Source organism: Rhinolophus sinicus, chromosome 16 (genome assembly GCF_057876585.1).
Source record: "Rhinolophus sinicus isolate RSI-liver-muscle chromosome 16, RSI-T2T, whole genome shotgun sequence".
Lineage (NCBI taxonomy): Eukaryota > Metazoa > Chordata > Mammalia > Chiroptera > Rhinolophidae > Rhinolophus > Rhinolophus sinicus.
In genome coordinates, this window is record NC_142516.1 from 147,598,809 (window position 1) to 147,618,787 (window position 19,979).

Below are 19,979 nucleotides of genomic sequence, written 5' to 3' on the forward strand. Positions count from 1 at the left end.
GGAAAGAACACTTTTTTAATAGCAAGGAAAAAAAACCCATATAATTGCATCTGTCAGGTAAAAATCACTAAAAAATTGATTGTCCATTTTATCAGGAAGCCAGATAAGGAATGAAAATACAATACAAATGTAGACACAATGACTGCAATTCAAGTGAATATAATTTCCCATTATGCTACTGAAACTAAAAGAGTTAAACTGATGACAGGCTCTGGAGCCAGTCAAGATACTTGATATGTTCTATGAAGTCTGAGCTCAAAGTAGTGGTTATACACTGACTCCATACACCCAAAGTAATCCTCCACAAAAGTGAATGCTTCATTTCTAAAAACCTTTCAGGCTGAGGTATGTTCATCAGCATAATCATAGCCCATAGTGAAGGTGTTCCTTTTCCTGAGTCTTTAACCTCTCCTCAAATACCAAAAGAGAAACTAGAAGGTCAAAGTAGAAACCAGAAAGTAAACTCGTCTGCCTCATGCAAGTCAAATAGGATCAGAATTAAACACGATTTCAGGAATTATCCACTCCAACATCGCCATTTCTCAGAGGAGGAAACTAGAATTAAAAGTTGAAACATTTGCACAAAGGCTTGTAAAACCTTGATACTTGGTAGTGGCACTGGGACCCAAATCCTGACTCCTGACACCTCACTCAGTGCTGGTTCCAATGCACCACCCCAACCATTCTGAAATTTCAGTGCCAGGTGAAGGAGCCAAAAGACCCAAAGATGATCTAATTTTCCTAGCCCAAATGACTGAATAGAGGGAATGCAATAAAATAGCCTAACAGAATTCTGGGTACCCGTGTACAGTGTTTAAGAGATGTGGGATGCACAATCACATTTCTGAAAACTGCTCTTGTCAAGGTCTACTATGACCTTCACATTGCTAAAAATCAATGGTTAATAGTCATTCTTCACATTTGACATATTTCAGTTGAACGCTCCTACCTCATTGATAGCCTTTCTTCACTTAGCTCTCTGAGCTCCACCCCGACCTACTTTGCCACCTGTCTCCTCTGCTGTTCCTTCTCAGTCTCCTTTGCTGGATCTGCCGCATCTTCTTGACGTGTTAATGTGGAGAGCTCCTATCTGGTCTCCTGGCTTCCACTTTTACCCTCATATAGTCGCTTACAACATGGCAGCCACAATGGTCTTGTTAATACGTGTGTCATCATCATGCTCTTCTTTGCTCAAGACCCTGCAGTGGCTCCCATTTCACTCACAGTAAAAACTAAGTCCTTCCAACAACCTACCTAACACACTTCCATCTCTACTACTCTATAGCATGCTTACTCCTCTCAAGTTGCACTGGTCTCCTTGGTATTTCTCAGAAAGACCAGGCATACTTTGACCTCAGGTGCTTTGCATTTGCTGTCTGATCTGACTGGAAAGTTCTTCCAGCAGATATTCATATGGCTCACTTCCTTCCTCCTTCAGGTCTTTGCTCTCATGTGAATCTTCTTATCTTGCTAATCCTTCCTGCCATCTTTTCCCTGTTAATGCAAATTAAAAGTGCCAATCACCCTACCATCCACCCCCAGTATGTTCTATATCCCTTTCCTGTTTTGTTTTTCACCAAAATATTTATCATCATTTGAGGTACTACGTATGTTACTGATCTGTTTTGCTTCCATGTGAAGGTAAGCTCAATGAGGATAAGATTTTTCAAGTCATTTCTTCCTTGCAAAATTCTCTAAGTTTCCTAACTCAACTCTTATAATGATCAATAGCTGATTTTAAAAGACATGTAATAATACTTAATATTCATATCTAATTCTCTGATTCAATAAGGAATAAAAGAATACATCCTTAACCTAATGAAAACTATTTCAAACAGCTAACATACCCGTAGATACTGAAACACTAAAGGCATTCTAGTTAATCAGGATTAAACAAATATATATCATTGCCACTACTCTTGAACTAGAATCTTTGTCATTAGAGATTAAACAAACAAACAAACAAACAAACAAAAAATCAGAAAATTGGGAGGGATAGCTAAAATTTGATGGACATTATGTTAAGTATTATATATCTCATTTGACATTGACAAAAACTCCTTAAGAACTACTATTATCTCCACATTACAAATGAGGAAACTGAGTCCAAGAGAGGTGAAATAATTTATCCTAAGATAATAGCTAAGAATTGGCAAAACCAGGGAGAAATCCAAGTATCTGACACAAAAGCCTGTGCTCTTAGACATGAAACTATACTGGAAGTTCTAGCCAGTAGAATAAGAGATAAACAATAAATACTATAACTCATAAAAACGAAGGCATGGGTTACTATTAAAAGATGTACTGCTCACTTTAGTTGATTATTCAACATGTATTTCAGAGCAGAAAAATAGTCCAAGATAATCATGATAATCCAATTCCCTTTTCAGTGATTGGTTTAGGAATGCACAGGAGGTTTACTTCTGGTTAATGAGAACTGAGAAATAGCTAGCAGGGTAACATTTGGGAAAGGTTTCCTCTCTTCTTAGAGACAGAAACAATCCTTTGAACCTTATCTAGATTTGACTTCTGAAACTTCTGCAGCTGTCCTGTTATCACAGCCTTATGATAAAGGCCATACACAGAAGGAAGCAAGGCAAAGCGAACGGCAGAGAAGTGGCATCAACAGATGAAAGTATCGAACATCATCCCATCTGTCCTCTGAACCTCTTGTTCAACGTGAGGCAAGAACAGTGTTAGTTTGAATCAGGGTTTCAGTTACTTGTACCCAAAAGCATTCCAAGTGATTCAGTAGGTTATATGATTGTCCCTCTTGAAATCAAATAAAAAGTTATTATAATGACTTCTTAAAGTTTAGAAGGAAGAATGAAATATCACCATTTGCAACAACATGGATGGACCTTGAGAATATTATGCTAAGTGAAAATAAGTCAAACTGAGGAAGACAAATACCAAATGATCTCACTTATATGTGGAATCTAAAGAACAGAATAAATGAGCAAACAAAATAGAAATAGACTCAGATATAGAAAAAAAAACTGTTGGTTGCTAGATGGGAGGGGGGAGGAGATGGGGAGAAGGTGAAGGGATTAAGAAAGTGCAAATTAGTAGACACAATATAGTCATGAGGATGTGAAATACAGTGTGGGGACTATAATCAACAATGCTGTAAAGATTATGCAGGGTGACAGAGGGGCACTGGACTTATCAAGGGGATCACGTCATAGACTGTGCAGATGCATGACCACTGAGCCACACACCTGAAGCTGGAGTTGAATAATACTGTATGTCAACTATAAGTAAATATATATATATATATATAGTCACAGGAGGTGGAGTATGGCGTAAGGAAGACAGTCAGTTATTGTAACAGGTATATAAGATGTCAGAAGGGTAGTAGCTTGCGGGGAGGGAGTTATCACTTTGTGAGGAATGTAAATGTCTAACCAGTATGTTGCTTTGTACACCTGAAACTAATTTTTTAAAAGTTTAGAAAGAAGAATTGTTATAAAAGAAATACTAAGTAGTCCAACTCATAGAAACAGAAACTAAAACGTTGGGTATCAAGACTGGGGGGAGAGATAACGGGAAGTCAGGCCGTGGCTATAGAGTTTCAGTTCTGCAAGACAAAAAAGTTCTAAAGCTCTGTTGCACAACATTGTGTAGACAGCTAACACTAATGTAATGTACATTTGAAAATGGTTAAGATGGTAAATTATATGTGTTTTTTACCACAATAAAAAAAGAAATACAAATACCATTAGTGTCTCTTTACCAAATCATTTACAAAATGAGAAAAATATCCCATTCATAAACAACCTAGGAATAACAAAACAAAAATATAAACTACCTAAGAATAAACAAGAAATATACACTTACAGTAAGAAAAATTATAAAGTTTTAATGACAGAAACAAAGAGACTTCAATAAATATAGTCATCTATTTTTTAAAAAGCTTCAACATTTGGTGTCGGTTCTGTCCAAATTTACTATAACTTTAAGGGCAATTCCAATATCAAAGTGCTTTCAAAGCTCAGCCAGAGAATGATCAATAAATTTTTGGAAAAGAAAATCAATTATTAACATAAGGATAGAATGACAAACAGTGGAAATGGAAAGAAAAGCCCAGAAAGAGATCATAATATATTTGGAATTTTTCATGGGATGAATGTGAGATTTAATAATCAATAAGGAAAGAATAGACAAGTCAATAAATGGGACTGATTCTACTGGTTAACTATATAAAAAAAAGTAAAATTAGATCTCAACCTCATATCACCCTGTAAAATAAATTTAAAATACAAAATGGCAATGTAATAAAGTAAACTATGTAAGAGTAGAAATAGAATAAAGTAAATATTTGATATAATCTTAGGTATTTTTAAAAACAAAATAAGAAATCAAAAAGAAAACAAATGATCTGACTAAGTAACATTAAAAACAATTCTAATGGTGTCTCGTTTGCTGGATTATAATACAAGACATCTTATTATTTACTTCACTGAAGATAACTAGATCCCAATTTCTACATTCTTATCATATTTATAGCTATTTGATATAAACAAATAAAAAATGCTGTTTCTTTTCTTGATAGCTTTCTTTTTTCTTATCTAGAAAGCATTTACTTGGTTGTATACAACAACATAGAATTCATTTCTTATTTCTTTATAAAAATTAGGTGAAAGAATTTGGATATTAAAACATAATTATACAGGATCAATTAAACTCACAAAAGTATATGAAACAGGACAAAATACATATTACTCCCATTACAGGTAAGCTTAAGATAAAATAATATAACTAAGGTCACATTACTAAAAAATGGTATCGTTGTGAGTACAATCTAGACTTCTAATTCTAAATTTTAGTATTTTCTACTAACCACAGAATGCATTTATATAACATATGCACACCTACTTATATGTGTGTGTTGTGTGTTTGTGAATGTGCATGCAAGTCACACAAGTGACAGAGCGTGGGGAAAGAAGAGAGAGTGAAGAAAGGGAGGGCAGCAGGAAGAGAGAGGAGAGAGAGTGGGGTGAGAGAGAGGGGAAGGGATGGAGGGATGGAAGGACAGAGGGACAAGGAGAGGGAGAGGAGAAGGGAGAGAGAGAGAGAGACAGAGAGAGCACTTGACAGCAAGCATACACTCACTGTTATTGACTGAATGTTTGTATCCCCCCAAATTCATATGTTGAAATATAATACCCAATGTGATGGTATTTGGAAAAGGGGGCTTTGGAGGTAGTTGGGTCATGAGTGTGGAGTACTCATGAAGGGATTAGTGTCCTTATAAGTAGAGGCCAGAGAGCCAGCTTGCCCTCTTTCACCATGTGAGGATATGGGAAATAAGCTTTCTGCTACTTAGAAGAACTCCCTCACCAGAACCCCGCCATGCTGGCACACTGAACTCAGACTTCCGGCCCCCAGAACTGTAAGAAATAAATGTTTGTTATTTTAGTCACTCAGTCTATGGTTTGTTATATGGCCCAAAGTGACTAAGACACTCATATATTTCTGTCTTGCCATCCTTGAGGCAAGAGATATTATTTTGGGGGGAGTAGGTTGAAATATTTTATAAGTAAACTACCAAATCACAAAAAAAGAAGAAACTCATTTCACAACATACATATAAATGAATTCCAAATGGATCAGAGTTACATGTTGCTGATTTAAGTGTTTAGGATTTTGAACACATCCTCTGGGGAACAGTGAAAAGGCAAAGGAAGAAAGAAAAGGAAGCAAAACGCAAGCAAAAAGAGGCCATCAAAATCTAATAATTTACTATGTACCTGCAGTAAAAAATAATACTTTTATAAAACCCAGGGAATCAACATTTACTTTCAAATACCTTAAAATAAGTACATTTAATATATAACAACAGATAACAATGCCCACATCAGCCTCAGCATGGCTTAGCCCTGAGGACTGACACCTAAAAGGGAGTCAAGGGCTTACTGAGCCACATGCCCTGCCAAATTCTCACAACATGAAAAGTAATCTGGGGACGAAAAACAGCCCTCAGTGAGGGGAGAGAACTGGTCACCAGCTATTACCCTCCCCAGAAAACTTGCCCTGGCTCTCTCTAGAAGTGATCACCGTTACAATGATACATTAGTCAGATAGTTTAACAGAAGGATCAAATCATGGATTAGGAAGTTTGAGTGATAAAGCATAAGAAAGGCTGGAGGCCAATTTGCACCATTTCCAAGCCTACCAAAAGAAAGCAACAGATGCAGAAATACCAATGAGGAAAGGAAGAAATACAGAAATTTACAGGAGACAGAGTGGCATTCTCACTAGCATCCAAGAAGCTTAGGATGGCAGAGGTGGACATAAATCAAAGTAAAGCAAGGGGAGGGCCTAGCTCAGAAAGGCAAATCTTGACTTGTGAACAACAACATTTGGACCTAAGGAAAACAGGCTTTTTCAGCAAAACTAAATAAAAGATTACTGAATGGGACTAAATTGTTTTCTTTACTATTTTTTCCTCCAATCAATATCAGTTAGGAAAACAAATTACACCAAACCACAATGCCAACAAAATAATTGTAGCTTCAAATAACATGAAGCAATTGTTTAACACAACTTTTAATGATTCATTTCTGTCCATAAAAGTATTTAAGAACAATTATAAAGAAAAATAACACCACGGTAAGTCAACATGTATTTATGTAAAAACTTAATTATGTTCACCAAATTTAGTCATCCTAAGAAAAATTGCTATTGTTTCAGACATTAACTTCTCTTTTTTTCTAAAATGCACTGCTATCTTTTTACTATCCAAATACTATGGGTACATATTATTAATGTCTTTTTCCAAGTTATAAATGATGAAAGAGTAAAACCCACAGAGAAATTGGGAAAATAAAATCAGCAGCCAAAACAAGCAACACAAAGGAAGGGCTGCAGGCTACTGGGCTTGGAAGCATAAACATTACATGAGTACACCCATGACAGAGTAATATGTAGCCACACCTGGAGGCTGACTCTTAGACTCCATCCCCAAGCCAATAATGAAAACAGGACTCTGAAGCCAAAATGTGAACACTCAACCATCAGCTGTGGTGTCTGGACCTCTTTAGCGAACAAGCAAAACTCACTGAGAGTCCCTTTGCCTAAACAAGATTATGCTTTGTACTTTGCTAGATGGTATAGGTCTCTGTTGTTATAGGTGGTAGCAATTTCACAATAAATTGGCCTACTAAATAAGTGATAAGTTCAACAGAAAATGAAACTCACCAAAAATAAATAATGATTTGCTAACAGGTAAGATGTGCACAATATCTACATAACTGGACTTTTGGCCTACATATTTCATTAATATAATGTTTTGTAACTTCTCAAGGGTAATGAGTTCAACAGTAATATCAGAGAAGGAGGATTCTAGGATGATGGCAGAGTAGGAAGCACCAGGAGTCTGTCTTCCTACCTAGACAACAATTGCACTGGCAGAATCCGTCTGATGTAACTATTTTGGAACTCTGGAATCCAATTGCAACTTTCAGGGAATTTGAATGGTAAATTGCAGTCAATTTCAGCTGTTAGCACTGTAGCAGCTACCCGTTACCTCACCCCCAGGTACATAGCATATAGCTGTGCACTTATTCCTGAATCAGCTTGCACATAGCTGTGAAAGCTAGCGTGGGCAACAAAGACTCTGTCCTCCAAATACTGGGGATCTGTGCTCTGACTGCTGCTTCTGATTACAGAGGTGAAGACAAAGAGAAGAGTAGCCATTGTTATTGCACCTCACTTCACTGTTGCAAGCCCCTCCTCCTGTGGCTGAAGAGCCAGTGCCCCTTTCCCCTGACTTCAGTTTTTGCTTTTTCCCCTTTCAGGAGCCAGACATTAAACACGAAGACATTCAAAAACAGCTACGTGTATGAGGAAAATTAGAAAGTGACCACATGCCCAAGGAAAGGTTCAAAAAAGACCTGAAAAGACCTTATGTTTACATCTCAGACTGATACTTGGCACAGAGATAGTCTACAACAATCAAATAAACAAACAAAAATAACCAAAAACAGTAACCCCCGAGGAAGGAGAAAAATCTGATTTCCAGAGCTGCCACATTATTAGATTCAAATGTCAGTGTTCAACAAAAAGAATCACACATCATACAAAGAAATGGGAACGTATGCCCTACTTAAAATCAACAGAATACTTCTCTGGAAAATACCAAATGGCAGATATACAAGACGAAGACTACAAAGCAACTCTCTTAAAGATGCTCAGAGAACTAAAGGGAGATATGGAGAAAGTCAAGAAAACAAGGTGTAAACAAAATGAAAATATAAATAAAGCAATAGAGAGAGATGAAAAAGAAATTCTGGAGCTGAAACATACAATAATTGAAATGAAAACTCACTAGAGAGATTCAAAGGCAGAACTGAGCAGGCAGAAGAAACGATCAGCCAACTTGAAGATAGGACAATAGAAATTATGAAGTCTGAAAAAAAGAAAGAAAATGATTGAAGAAAAGTGAACAGAGCCTAAGGGACCTGTGGAATAGCATCAAGCAGACCTCTAGAGGCATTGTGGGAGTCTCAAAAGAAGAGAGAGAAAGAGCCAGAGAGACCATTTGAATAAATGATGGTTGAAAACTTCCCAAATTTGATGACAGAAATGAAAATAAACATCCAATAAGCTCAATGAACTCCAAGTACAATAAACTCAGAGACCCACACCAAGACACATTATAATTAAACTTTTAAAGACAAAGAGAGAATCTTGAAAGTATTGTAGCAAGAGAGAAGTAAGTCATCACATACAAGGAATTTTCAATAAGATTATCAGCAGATTTCTCATCAGAAACTTTGGAGGCCAGAGGCAGTGGGTTGATATAGTCAAAGTGCTTAAAGAAAAAAGAAACTGTCAACCAAGAATCCTAAATCCAGTAAAATTGTCCTTCAAAAGTGAAGGAGAAAGTAAAACATTCCCAGATGAACAGAGGCTGAGGGAGTTCATGACCAATAGACCTGCCTTGTAAGACCTGCTAAAGGCAGTTATGCAGGTTGAAATGAAAGCACACAATACCAAGAAGCCACATGAAAAAATAAATACCTCAATAAAGACAAATACATGGACACTTATAAACGCTAGTAACAACAGCGTCTAATTCCACTTCTTGTTCTCCACATGACTTAAGAGATTAATACATTAGAAAAAACCAACTATGAGACTAAAAGCTAGTATTGTAACTTTGGTTGGAACTCTACATTTTGTTTTCTACCTTACTTAACAGACTAATGCACTTAAAATAATTATTGGTTTATGGTTTTGGACACAGACTATAGAAAGAAGTAATTCTGTGGCATCAACACTTGCACCCAAGCAACCACTGATCTGTCTTTACACTTTTGCCTTTCCTAGGAATTTCAAATAAATGAAATCATACATTATAGTTTTCTTTAACTGGTTTCTTTCTCTTCACATGATTTTCTTTTTAGATTCATGCATGTTGATGCATGCATCAGTACTTCACTGATGTTTATTGCTAAGTAGTATTTTATTGTATGGATATACCACCTTTATTTAAAAACTCACCACTTGATCTACATTATTATAATGAGTGTGTAGTGTGGTAGCACTGTGATTTTTCTTTTTATTTCCCTAATGATTGAAGATGTTGAACATCTTTTCATCAAGTTGTTTGCCATTCATATAACTTCTTTGATAAAGAGTTTATGACAATATTTTTATTGGGTTGTTTGGCTTATTTTTGAGTTGTAAGAATTATTTATACATTATAGATACAAGTTCTTTATCAGATATATCTCACTGAATACATTCTGCCATTTGCTACATTGTTTTGTAATTTTCTTGATGCTATCTTTTGAAGGACAAAGGTTTACTTATGTTTTAAATTCTCTGTAAAATAAAAAATATATATATTTCCAAAGATTAGTGAATAAAGAAAAGATATAGTCACAACATAATACTACATTAAAAAAAACAGAAGTCAAATTATATTCCCAGTATACACATAACTCTAATTATGTGTCTATATGTACATGTATGCATATATATAAATATATATGGACATATATATGAGATTGGACAATTAAGTTCACGTACTCATCCTAGAAAAAGTACTACATATCTCATTGCTGAATATCACTATGGTCACCTTCAAATCTTCAAAGTACTCCCCTTGGGAAGCTATGCACCGATGCCGGCACCTAGTCCATCCTTCAAAGCAATTTTCGGAACTCTTTCTGGAATGGCCATCAGAGCTAGCTTCATATTACCTTGATGTCCTGAATGTCATCAAAATGTCTTCCTTACAATATTTCCTCTATCTTCGGGCAAAGAAAGAAGTCAGAATGTCATCAAAATGTCTTCCTTTCAATATTTCTTTTATCTTTGGGCAAAGAAAGAAGTCATTGGGGGCCAAATCAGATGAGTAGGCAGGGTGTTTCAACACAGTTATTTGTTTACTGGCTAAAAACTCCCTCACAGACAGTACCGTGTGAGCTGGTACATTGTCATGATGCAACGGCCATGAATTGTTGGCGAAAAGTTCAGGTCGTCTAACTTTTTCACACAGTCTTTTCAGCACTTCTAAATAGTAAAGTTGGTTAACTGTTTGTCTAGTTGGTATAAATTCATAATGAGTAATCCCTCTGATATCAAAAAAAAAGACTAGCAACTCATTCGTGAACTTAATTGCCAGACCTCGTATATATACACACAAATACATACTTGGAAAGGAACATATCAAAATGTTAAAAGTGGTTATTAAAGAGTTTGTGGGATTATAGGTAATTTTCATTCTTGTCTTTTTTACCTTCAGAGTCTTACCAATGAAATCAGCACTCTGAAAAGAACTTGAACACATTTCTTAAAGGTCAAACTAGTTCACCATTAGCTATACCCGGGACTTGTGAAATAATCAGGGCCAAATAACATATGAAGGTAAAGGAATCAGGATATAAATACTGTATTTACCAATAGAATAATAAAAAATAATACAAGGTATCATTCTGGTTTTAAAACAAAATCTAGGATCTCTCCTATACATACATCCCTCCAAAACAACACTGTCCCAACAGGGCTTGATGAAAGTAGAACTGTGATGATGGAAAGGTTCTATCTGATGCCCAATACAACAGCCACTAACTACAATACAGCAGTGGCTATGGAGCACTGGAAATAGAAAGGTGACTAATAACTACATTGATATTGACATTGAAATGTGACTAAGAAACTAAATTTTTAATTTAAATTCAAATAGGCACACATGGCTAGTGGTTACCACCCTGGACAACACAAATAGGAAAAAAGGAACCAGATTCATGTCTCTATTGCCCATTTTCCTCTTCCTTCCAGTCAGTTAGTAATTTACTGATAATTCTATTTTCTCTAATCTCTCCCTAGATATCTACTGAATCATAACTTTAAAAAAGATTGTTAAGTCTCCTATACTTTGTCTTGAGAATGAGAACAAAAAAAGAGGACTAGTTACTCCAAGATTTTCTGAGTAAAACTACATTAGCCATTAATATATAGACTGAACTCAAATTAATTTTTCTTCTACCTAATTCTTTAGGGGTAGTGTAAGCTTTTGAATTGTGCTCTTCAGAGCTGCTTGGTCACCTGCCATCTTTTTACCTTTTTAATCTTTGTTCTTCCTCTTGTAGAAAAGCAAAAGGAAAGAAAAAGAAGTTGAAGTAACATAATTTTATCAACAGCATCACTCTAGCAAGAAGTGGATTATACTTGCTAAAGTAGGATTACTCTATCAAGTAACCAGACATTTATAATAAATAATCCTGTCATTTAGGAGCATTAATGTCTCAACAATTTTGTTTTATTTGCCCTTGGATAAAGCATGTTTTCCCTTTTGCTTAGTTCACTAGGAAGCTAAAACATACACTTAGGGCTCACAAATAACTAACTTAACTGATGTTATTAATAATTGCTTCCTGTATCCTAGAAATGAATTTCTCAAATATATACATATTTTAACTGCTAAGAGCACTCCTAAATTTTTGAGAAGTACTATAATACTTCTCAAAACTTTTTTCAAGATTAACAAAGTCATAAAACAGAATTAAAAAATACAAATTACTAGAAGAAATTTCCATAAGGTTTCAGAATATCTTCTTACCTCTAATAATGTCCAAATTAAAGGCCAACATCCTTTTTTATTTTCTGAATTTAAAAAATTCACTTGAACAAAATAAAAGCAATACCATTTTTAAGCACTGCCACTTTCTTATACTTCTCCAATCACTCATAATAAGTTCTGGAACTGAGATCAATCAGATCTGTTACTAGCTATTTACTATGCAGATTCGATAATCACTATTTTTCTGCTCATTTATTCTGGTTTAAAAGATATAACATACCTTGAATTTTCATGTTCTTGAAAATGTTGTGCTCTTAACTGGGATGCCACGAACAATGACGCCGCGATGGCCAATAACTGGCTTCTCTCATTCTCTGTTAACTTGTGTCCTGAGGGAAATTAACCAGTCGATTACATACATATATAATGTTAACATCTATGTTTCTATCTTGTACAATTATTAGTCATTAAATAGGTATTTTATCAAGTGTCTATTATGGAGCTAGTATTGTACTAGGCACTGGGGCGTGCGGGGGGGACAGAGGGTACAGGATTATTCAAATAAAACAAAAAAAAACCTTGCTCACTGGAAGTCTATAGTCTAATTGGGAAAAAAAAGATATCAATCATACACAGAACAAAACGATTACAAATAAGAAAGAGATCTCTAGGTAAAGCTTCAGGCTCCTCACATCTGCTTCTCTTGTCACTCCCTACCTCCAACTTTACTTTTAAAGAGAATGAGGATAACAGGCAAGTAGAAAGGTAGTGTTACTGGTCTAGGACATTGGCGAGGCCACGTTTTGTAGTGTGGAGGGTTAAAAGAAAATACTCTTCCCTGCAGTCAGGGTTTGAATCCCCATCAACCAGCCAACCAATTGATCCCTCTTCACTTCCTACCATAATACAGCAGGACCTGGGGGCGGTGGTCTAGCCCAGCAAATCCTAGTTAGAACCCCTGGTCTGGCTGGGTGTTGTGCAGCACGAAGATCTGCTCTACCTGTGTAACGCATCAAGAAGTATGAGTCAAGACAGAGTTCAGTACTCCAGGGTCTGCAGGTTAACAGGTTCCCGTTGGGAACTGTGGAGTCTCACCACAATTTCTAACACGATTTATTTACCACAGTGCTATACACAAATAATAGAGTATTAAATAGTACAGTCTGGCCAATTTGAATGCTGGGTCATCAGCAGCAATAAGATGCTACTTGTACAATTCACAAAAGAAAAAATGATTGAGTAGGTATTTAAATTTATTTGAAAAAAATGAATTTGAACATTGTGTCTAAAAAAATTACTCAAAATAGAAATGACTAAAAATATTCATAATTAGAATATAAACACTTTCCAGATCTGCAGCACATTTTTCTATGGGCTGGTACTTCCTGAAAGTGAAAGGTGCAGTGTGTCATGAAACTGAAGGGGAGAGAAAGCCCCAGTAATCCAACCCTCTTTGAGACAAACCTAGAAGCTACATAAACTATAACACCAATGTGGGATCTATCAACTGGTTCTGGGATTTCAGTCATAGGCCCCTCCATGGCCTAATAAACCACACTTACAGGCTTTGAAAAGTTCCTGATTTCCCCCCAACACTTAAGCAGTGATGAAAACATCCCATGATTCCATAATTAATTACCCTATATGAGGATTACAGAAATTTGGTCTCATTCTTCTCACAACATACAGTCTCCAAGAGCAGTTCTCAAAGTGTGGCCTGGGGACTACTGGGAATCTCCCAAGAGCCCTTCAGGAGCCTGAAAGGTCAAAACTATTTTCATAATGCTAAGATTTATTTGCTTTTTTTCTCTCATTTTTTTCAGGACTCTACCACGGAGGTTCCCTGATCCAAGAGATATATGACACGTGATGACATCATTGCTCTGGTGTCAACATATAATGGATTTATTATTGTTACTTTAAAAATGAATAAGTAAATATTTTTAAAGTTCCTAAGTTTTAATGTATAATATAGCAAATAGCAATAGATATACCCACAAAAGCTCTTTGGAGAATAAAGAGGACCAGTGGTTTTTAAACTTCGCTGCGCATCAGAATCAGATTCTGTGCTCCACCCGCAGAGACTGGCTGGTGGTAAGTCTGGGGTGCGGCCCAAGAATGCATGTCGAGCAAGCTCCAGAGTGATGCTGATGCTGCAGGTCTACGATCTCACTTTGATTAAAACTGTTTTAGACTCATGTTTATCAAACTATGCAACAAAAAAACCACTTAGTATTTTTCCTGTGTGTGCACATTAAGTCATGATGTAGAATATATTTCTCATAGTGGTCCACAGTCAAATAGAAAAAATAGACACATTTGCTCATCATATTATCATCAGGAGAAAAAGGCAATACATTATGGGAATCCTTAGAACCGCAAAATGTTGAATCAGTGTTTCATTTGGTCTAATAAATTGTTAGCTGCACTGACTCAGACAACTGAGAAAGGAGGTTTCCAAATAAAATCCATCATCATTCATCACATCTCACAGTCAAAATGATACATATCAACTTTAACCCTTTCACCAATACTCGAACTGATTCTCAAATTTTACCAAAGACTGAGTGCCAATAAATTTTTCTGATGTATAAGAGTGCTGAAGACTTGTTTACTTCTACAATGTAACTAAACTTGTTTCTACAATTTGTTTAAGAATTGCTCCGGTAATTTTAACAGAGAAAGGCTGCAAAGATCATCTCCTTCATTTCCCCTGCAGTGCGGATGTTTCCTCTATAGCAGAGTGAAGATGTTATCTAGGATCTACAGAACTCTTCCAATCATGGGACACTGACAAATTTTTTCAAGGATTCACAAATCATTAGACAGTTCCTTCTCATACTGAGTCAGACTATTTCTTTGTGATTTCCATCCAAGTAGGAAGCAAGGGCTGAGCACGTCCATCTTCACTCGATCCTCGTCCAACTGTGTCTGGTGTCCTGTGGTACAGGGAGTATTTTACTCTCTATGGAGAAGAATCTCAAAGCTTTTGCCAGGGTGGAGGACAGACACTCACCCTGAAGAGTGAGGGAGGAGATATGGAGAAAATCTTCCCGAGATTTTAGACCAATAGTCCTATCCTTAGTGATTTCCCAAGGTCCCTGAAACTAATAATTACTGAGCCTTCTGAGGGGTGCTGCAGTGCAAATAAGCTACTTCTCAGTTTTCCACATTGGTAGTTTAAGAGTCAACTTTCTTAGGTTGCTAAGTCAATCAAGAATCACCTTTCACTGTAAGTGCTGATATGAAAAAAGGATACACATACATACTGTTATATGCATAAAATTATGTTCTGGAAACTGTACTGTGGTTACTGTTGGGGAGAGTGACAAGACCAGGAAGGAGAAGAATACTGATGTACAAACATTTAAAAAACACAAGTAACAGAGATAATCTAGAGATGGGATTTTTCTTTTCATTACACTTCTCTGGATGTAAACTCTAAGTCTAATAAATGTTAATTTTTGTGTAAGTCATCTTTCAGCTTTTCATTTTCCAAAATGCTATTTCCTCTCTTTATGGACTTGTGTCTTTAAAAAACTCAATGTAGTAGAGGGGGAAAATGTGTATATTTAAGCTATAATCTTTACTTCATATTGGTTAAAGTACTTTTTTTGGTAATTTCCTCAGAAAGGGTATATATAGTGATATGTTTCTTAATCTTTATTTAAAATGATCTTTTTTCATATTGACAAATGAAGATATCTTAGTTGGGTATGGCATTCTTGGGTCAAGTTCTTTCCTATGAAGGAGGTATTTAAGATTTTCTAAGAGATATAGAGAAAACACTGATGGTTGCTAGATGTGGGGGGAGGGCATGAGGGAGAAGGTGAAGGGATTAGAAAGTACAAATTAGTAGTCACAATATAGTCATGGGGATTTGAAATACAGTGTAGGGAATATAATCAATAATGTTCTAAAGATTATCTAGGGTGTCAGATGGGCACTGGACTTAATCAGGGCAATCACTTCATAGACTGTGTAGATACATGACCACTGCGCTATACACCTGAAGCTAAAGTAGAATAATATTGAATGTCAACTATAATTAAATACATACACACAAAATGGTCATGAGATGTAAAGTACAGCATAGGGAACATATTTAATGGTATTGTAATAGCTACATACGATGTCAGAGAGGTAAATTGGGGAGTTATCACTTTGTGAGGAGTATAAATTTCTATTACACTGCGTTGTACACCTGAAACTAATAAAAGAAAGATTTTTCTAATTTCCAGTTTATAGAGTCTGAAGATGATCTCATCCTACATTCTTTTCATATGACTTGGTTTTTTTCTTTCTAGAAGCTTTAATGAGTTTTGTGTTCTTGATGTGCCTAGCAGTGTTACTTTTCTTATTAATCCTGTCTGAAACTCATGAGTCTTCCCAACATTTCAAGGCTTTCTTAAGAACAGTGAAAACAATCCCCCCTATTATTTATTTTAAAATTTAGCTTTGTCTCTTTTCTTTTCATGAAACTTCTATTATGTGCACATAAAATCTCTTGGATCTTCTTCACTCCACATCTTCTTATTTCACACGACTTCATTCTCTTTACTTTTTTGCTATATATTTTGAGATACTTCTTCCATTAATTCCTTTGGGTCATAATTTGATTCTTAGCAGTGACCATCCTAACTTTCACTTTGACTGCTGAAATATTTTTAAAAATCACTGTTTTTAGTTCATTGAAGTTTTTGTCCTCTAAGTAATATTCTTAAGCTTTCTTACTATTTTTCAATAACCTCTGTCATTTGGCTCCTGTATCAGCAATTCTAATATAAAACTAAGCACTACCTGTCCTCAGGGATTCTTCTAGGTCTTCCTCCCTAGATCAGTAATCCTTTTCCTTTGTACACTAATGGCTCTATTTGCTTTCAACAGTCATGTCAAAGGGTTAGATGGAAGTTCACTGGTAATTGTTTAACAACCGACTGGGGTATGGAGAAAAGAGAATTGCCCCAGTGTGCAGCATTTGTCAATTTCCTTATTGTAAATACTCTCTCCATGGCTAATTTCAAACTACCAACTTTATATCAAAGGAGATAGATTAGGAGGAGGTGTACATAGTGGCTCTGCAGAGGAAGTTTGATGGCTCCAGGACCTATGAAATAGAGTCCTTGGACAAATATATCAATAGCCTAAAGCCATCTTGTTTTTGAAACCATCCTTGATTCCCTAAATCAGAACTGTTTCTTTATTCTCTGCTCCTAAGATATTTTGCTTGTACCTTCACTTAGCACTTATGTTATTCTGTCCTGTAATTAGTTTTTACAAGTTTATTTCTCTGGTGATGTAAGCTCCTTATAAGCAGGGAAAATATACTATTCATCCTTGATTTTCTTCTAAAGTCTATGTCAATTATTTGTTGAATGACATTAATGACTGGATTTTCTTAAAGCCAACACTTCAGTCCATAGATTATAGTACCACTTTTAAAGGTAAAGAAATACTTGACTAAATTCAGTGGGGAAAAGAGGAGTATAATTAATGGTATATTTCTTACGTTGAACTGAATTTTTATAAAAATTTTGCAACTTGTCAGAAGAGAAAGATAACTCTGATCATTTCTTTTGACGGGGCTGGTGGTTGAAGTGTAATAAAGAAACAGAGAAATAAGTCCAAAATGTTCATTACAGGCCAACTGAAATTACAGTTCTTAAAATATCTTCATTTTTCCTTTATTTCAGAATCAAAATATCTTCTTCCCCATTTTTCATTTATTTTTCTAATTAAAGGAAAATAGCTTTCCAACTTTAGAAAACTAATAAGTTGACAATAAGAATAAATTCTTGTGTGTCCTATTTTTAAATTTTAGATACCATCATTTCAAAGTTCAGTCTAAGAACCTGTAGTAACTGTCCAGATCTACAAATAAACTTTGTACAATAAACATACATAATAGAAAGTTTTAATGCAATCATAAAAATAAGCACTTGCCTATGCATAGTGCCTAGGATAGCTGGACAGATGGGAAGCAGATGGGTAATCCCAAAGGGGCAAAATGACCCAGCCTCAAACATATGGAGAAGATCCTGGATTAATTCAGTTGCCACTTCCTGCTGCTCTTTCAGGCACATATATCAAACAATCAAAATGATACAGTTTAATATATCTAAGACCTGATCTGGGGAAAAATAAGGAAAAGGAAACAGAGTAATCCGAAGATGAAGAACAAGAGATAGCAGCCAGTCAGAGAAGAACTGACATGAAAATAATATGAGAGAATTCAATAAGAGGTAGACATGAAGAACGGTAAATAGAGGTGTGCACTTTTAAAGTCCTTATAGACAATGAGACAGCATAGAGCGTACTCTAAAAACGTTTGTGAGTTATGACTTTGAATTCTAGCACAATTGAACAAATACTAAAAGAGAAGTCAAAAACTCCTAAGCTCAATTTCTGGCTTTACTATATTACTGGTTATTTAGCCTAGATCTCTCTGTGCTTTGGCTTCCTCACACATAAACTGAAGTTCAAGTTTAAAAATTACTAAAGGCCCCTCTAATAAGTTGTAAGAATTTAAAAATTGTGTTACTATCTTGCATAAGCATAAGAAACAGAATTATTGTGTTGGTGTTGATAATTCCCTACCAAAAAAAAAAAAAGGAAATGTAATATATTAAGTTTATCGTAGAAAATTGCAATATTAGGTTTTAGGTGAATTTCTGAGTCCCTTTAAGAATTTGGAATATTTTCTATTACTGCTAAATGTACAGCACATAGTAATCAACTCCAATTAGAAATTTTAAATTCCCCATTATCTTCTCTATGGTAATGGGATATAATATTATATACACATATATAGACACATATATAAATACTCATGCACACACACAACATGTTTGTTCTAAATGTTCCTTGAAGTTTTGACCTATTGTCTCCTCCTGTCTACTGTTTCATGTTGTATCGTCTTCACAGACACATTAGCCAAGCAGACATGAAAGCATATGGAAATCATGATTGAACTTTGAAATGACTGTGTCCAAAATATAAAAATATGGTAAACAAGAATTTTGTAGTAGCTAGGAATACAATAAAAAATAGTAACATAAGTATTTGCTGGCTTCATGTAAACAACAGATATTAATGAAATAATCACACAAATATAAAACTGCAATAATGTTAAGATTGCGTTTTATATTTTTAAAAATTTAAAAGTTCAGGAAAAATAATCTGATAATTCATTAGTCTTTGTTTAAGTTCCCAAATAGAAACAGTCTTCATTTCCCTTGGTACTAAAGATAAATCCTCGTAACACTGAAGTTTGGAAAGAAGAATGAAATCAGTAATTTCCATTTAATCTTATGAAAACTGCATTGCAAATTCTGAAGTAAGAAACAACTTTGTAAATGTATTCAACAGTGCAACTACATGAAGTTGACTTGAATCTATACACAGGTCCTAAAATTATTAAGTAATTTTATATGCTAAAACCCGTTAAATGGATGTAAAGAACACTTGAAATTTGTGAGAGAATATCTAATCGTCATATATCCCCAAGTTCATTGGAAATATATGTGGAGGCTTCTGGCTTTCACCTATATAACATTTCTATTAAGATTCATGTAAACACGTCCTGTAGATTTCTCAATATCCCTTTAAACGGTTTTCTCTGTCTGTCACCTGATGAGCAATTTTTCTACTACCTGGAATCCCTCACTGATAACTTCACAGTACTATACCTCATATTTCATTCATTATTTTATTCAAACTTCATTTTTCAGCATAAAAACCACCATCTTCTTAGACATATTGATTTTCATTAATAGGACTATCATCTGGCATTCTGAAATTGCCATAATTATACAGTTTTAATCATTAAAAACGAGTTCCTGCATATACCCATATCAGCAGAATTGACCTTCAGAAACTAGAAAATCAGGTAGGCTAATGCTCTGTCTATGTGTTTGCTTCAAAACTGAACCAGCACAACATT

The 19,979-nt window shown here is 35.3% G+C and overlaps 1 protein-coding gene across 1 annotated transcript in view; it reads right to left on the minus strand.

The window, feature by feature from the left end:
* PCCA (propionyl-CoA carboxylase subunit alpha) overlaps positions 1-19,979 on the minus strand; it is a 358,009-nt gene that overhangs the window by 137,885 nt on the left and 200,145 nt on the right. The window contains exon 18 of the mRNA XM_019754213.3: positions 12,318-12,426. Within this exon, the coding sequence (XP_019609772.1) occupies positions 12,318-12,426 (109 nt within the window). The remainder of the gene's footprint in view (positions 1-12,317; positions 12,427-19,979) is intronic.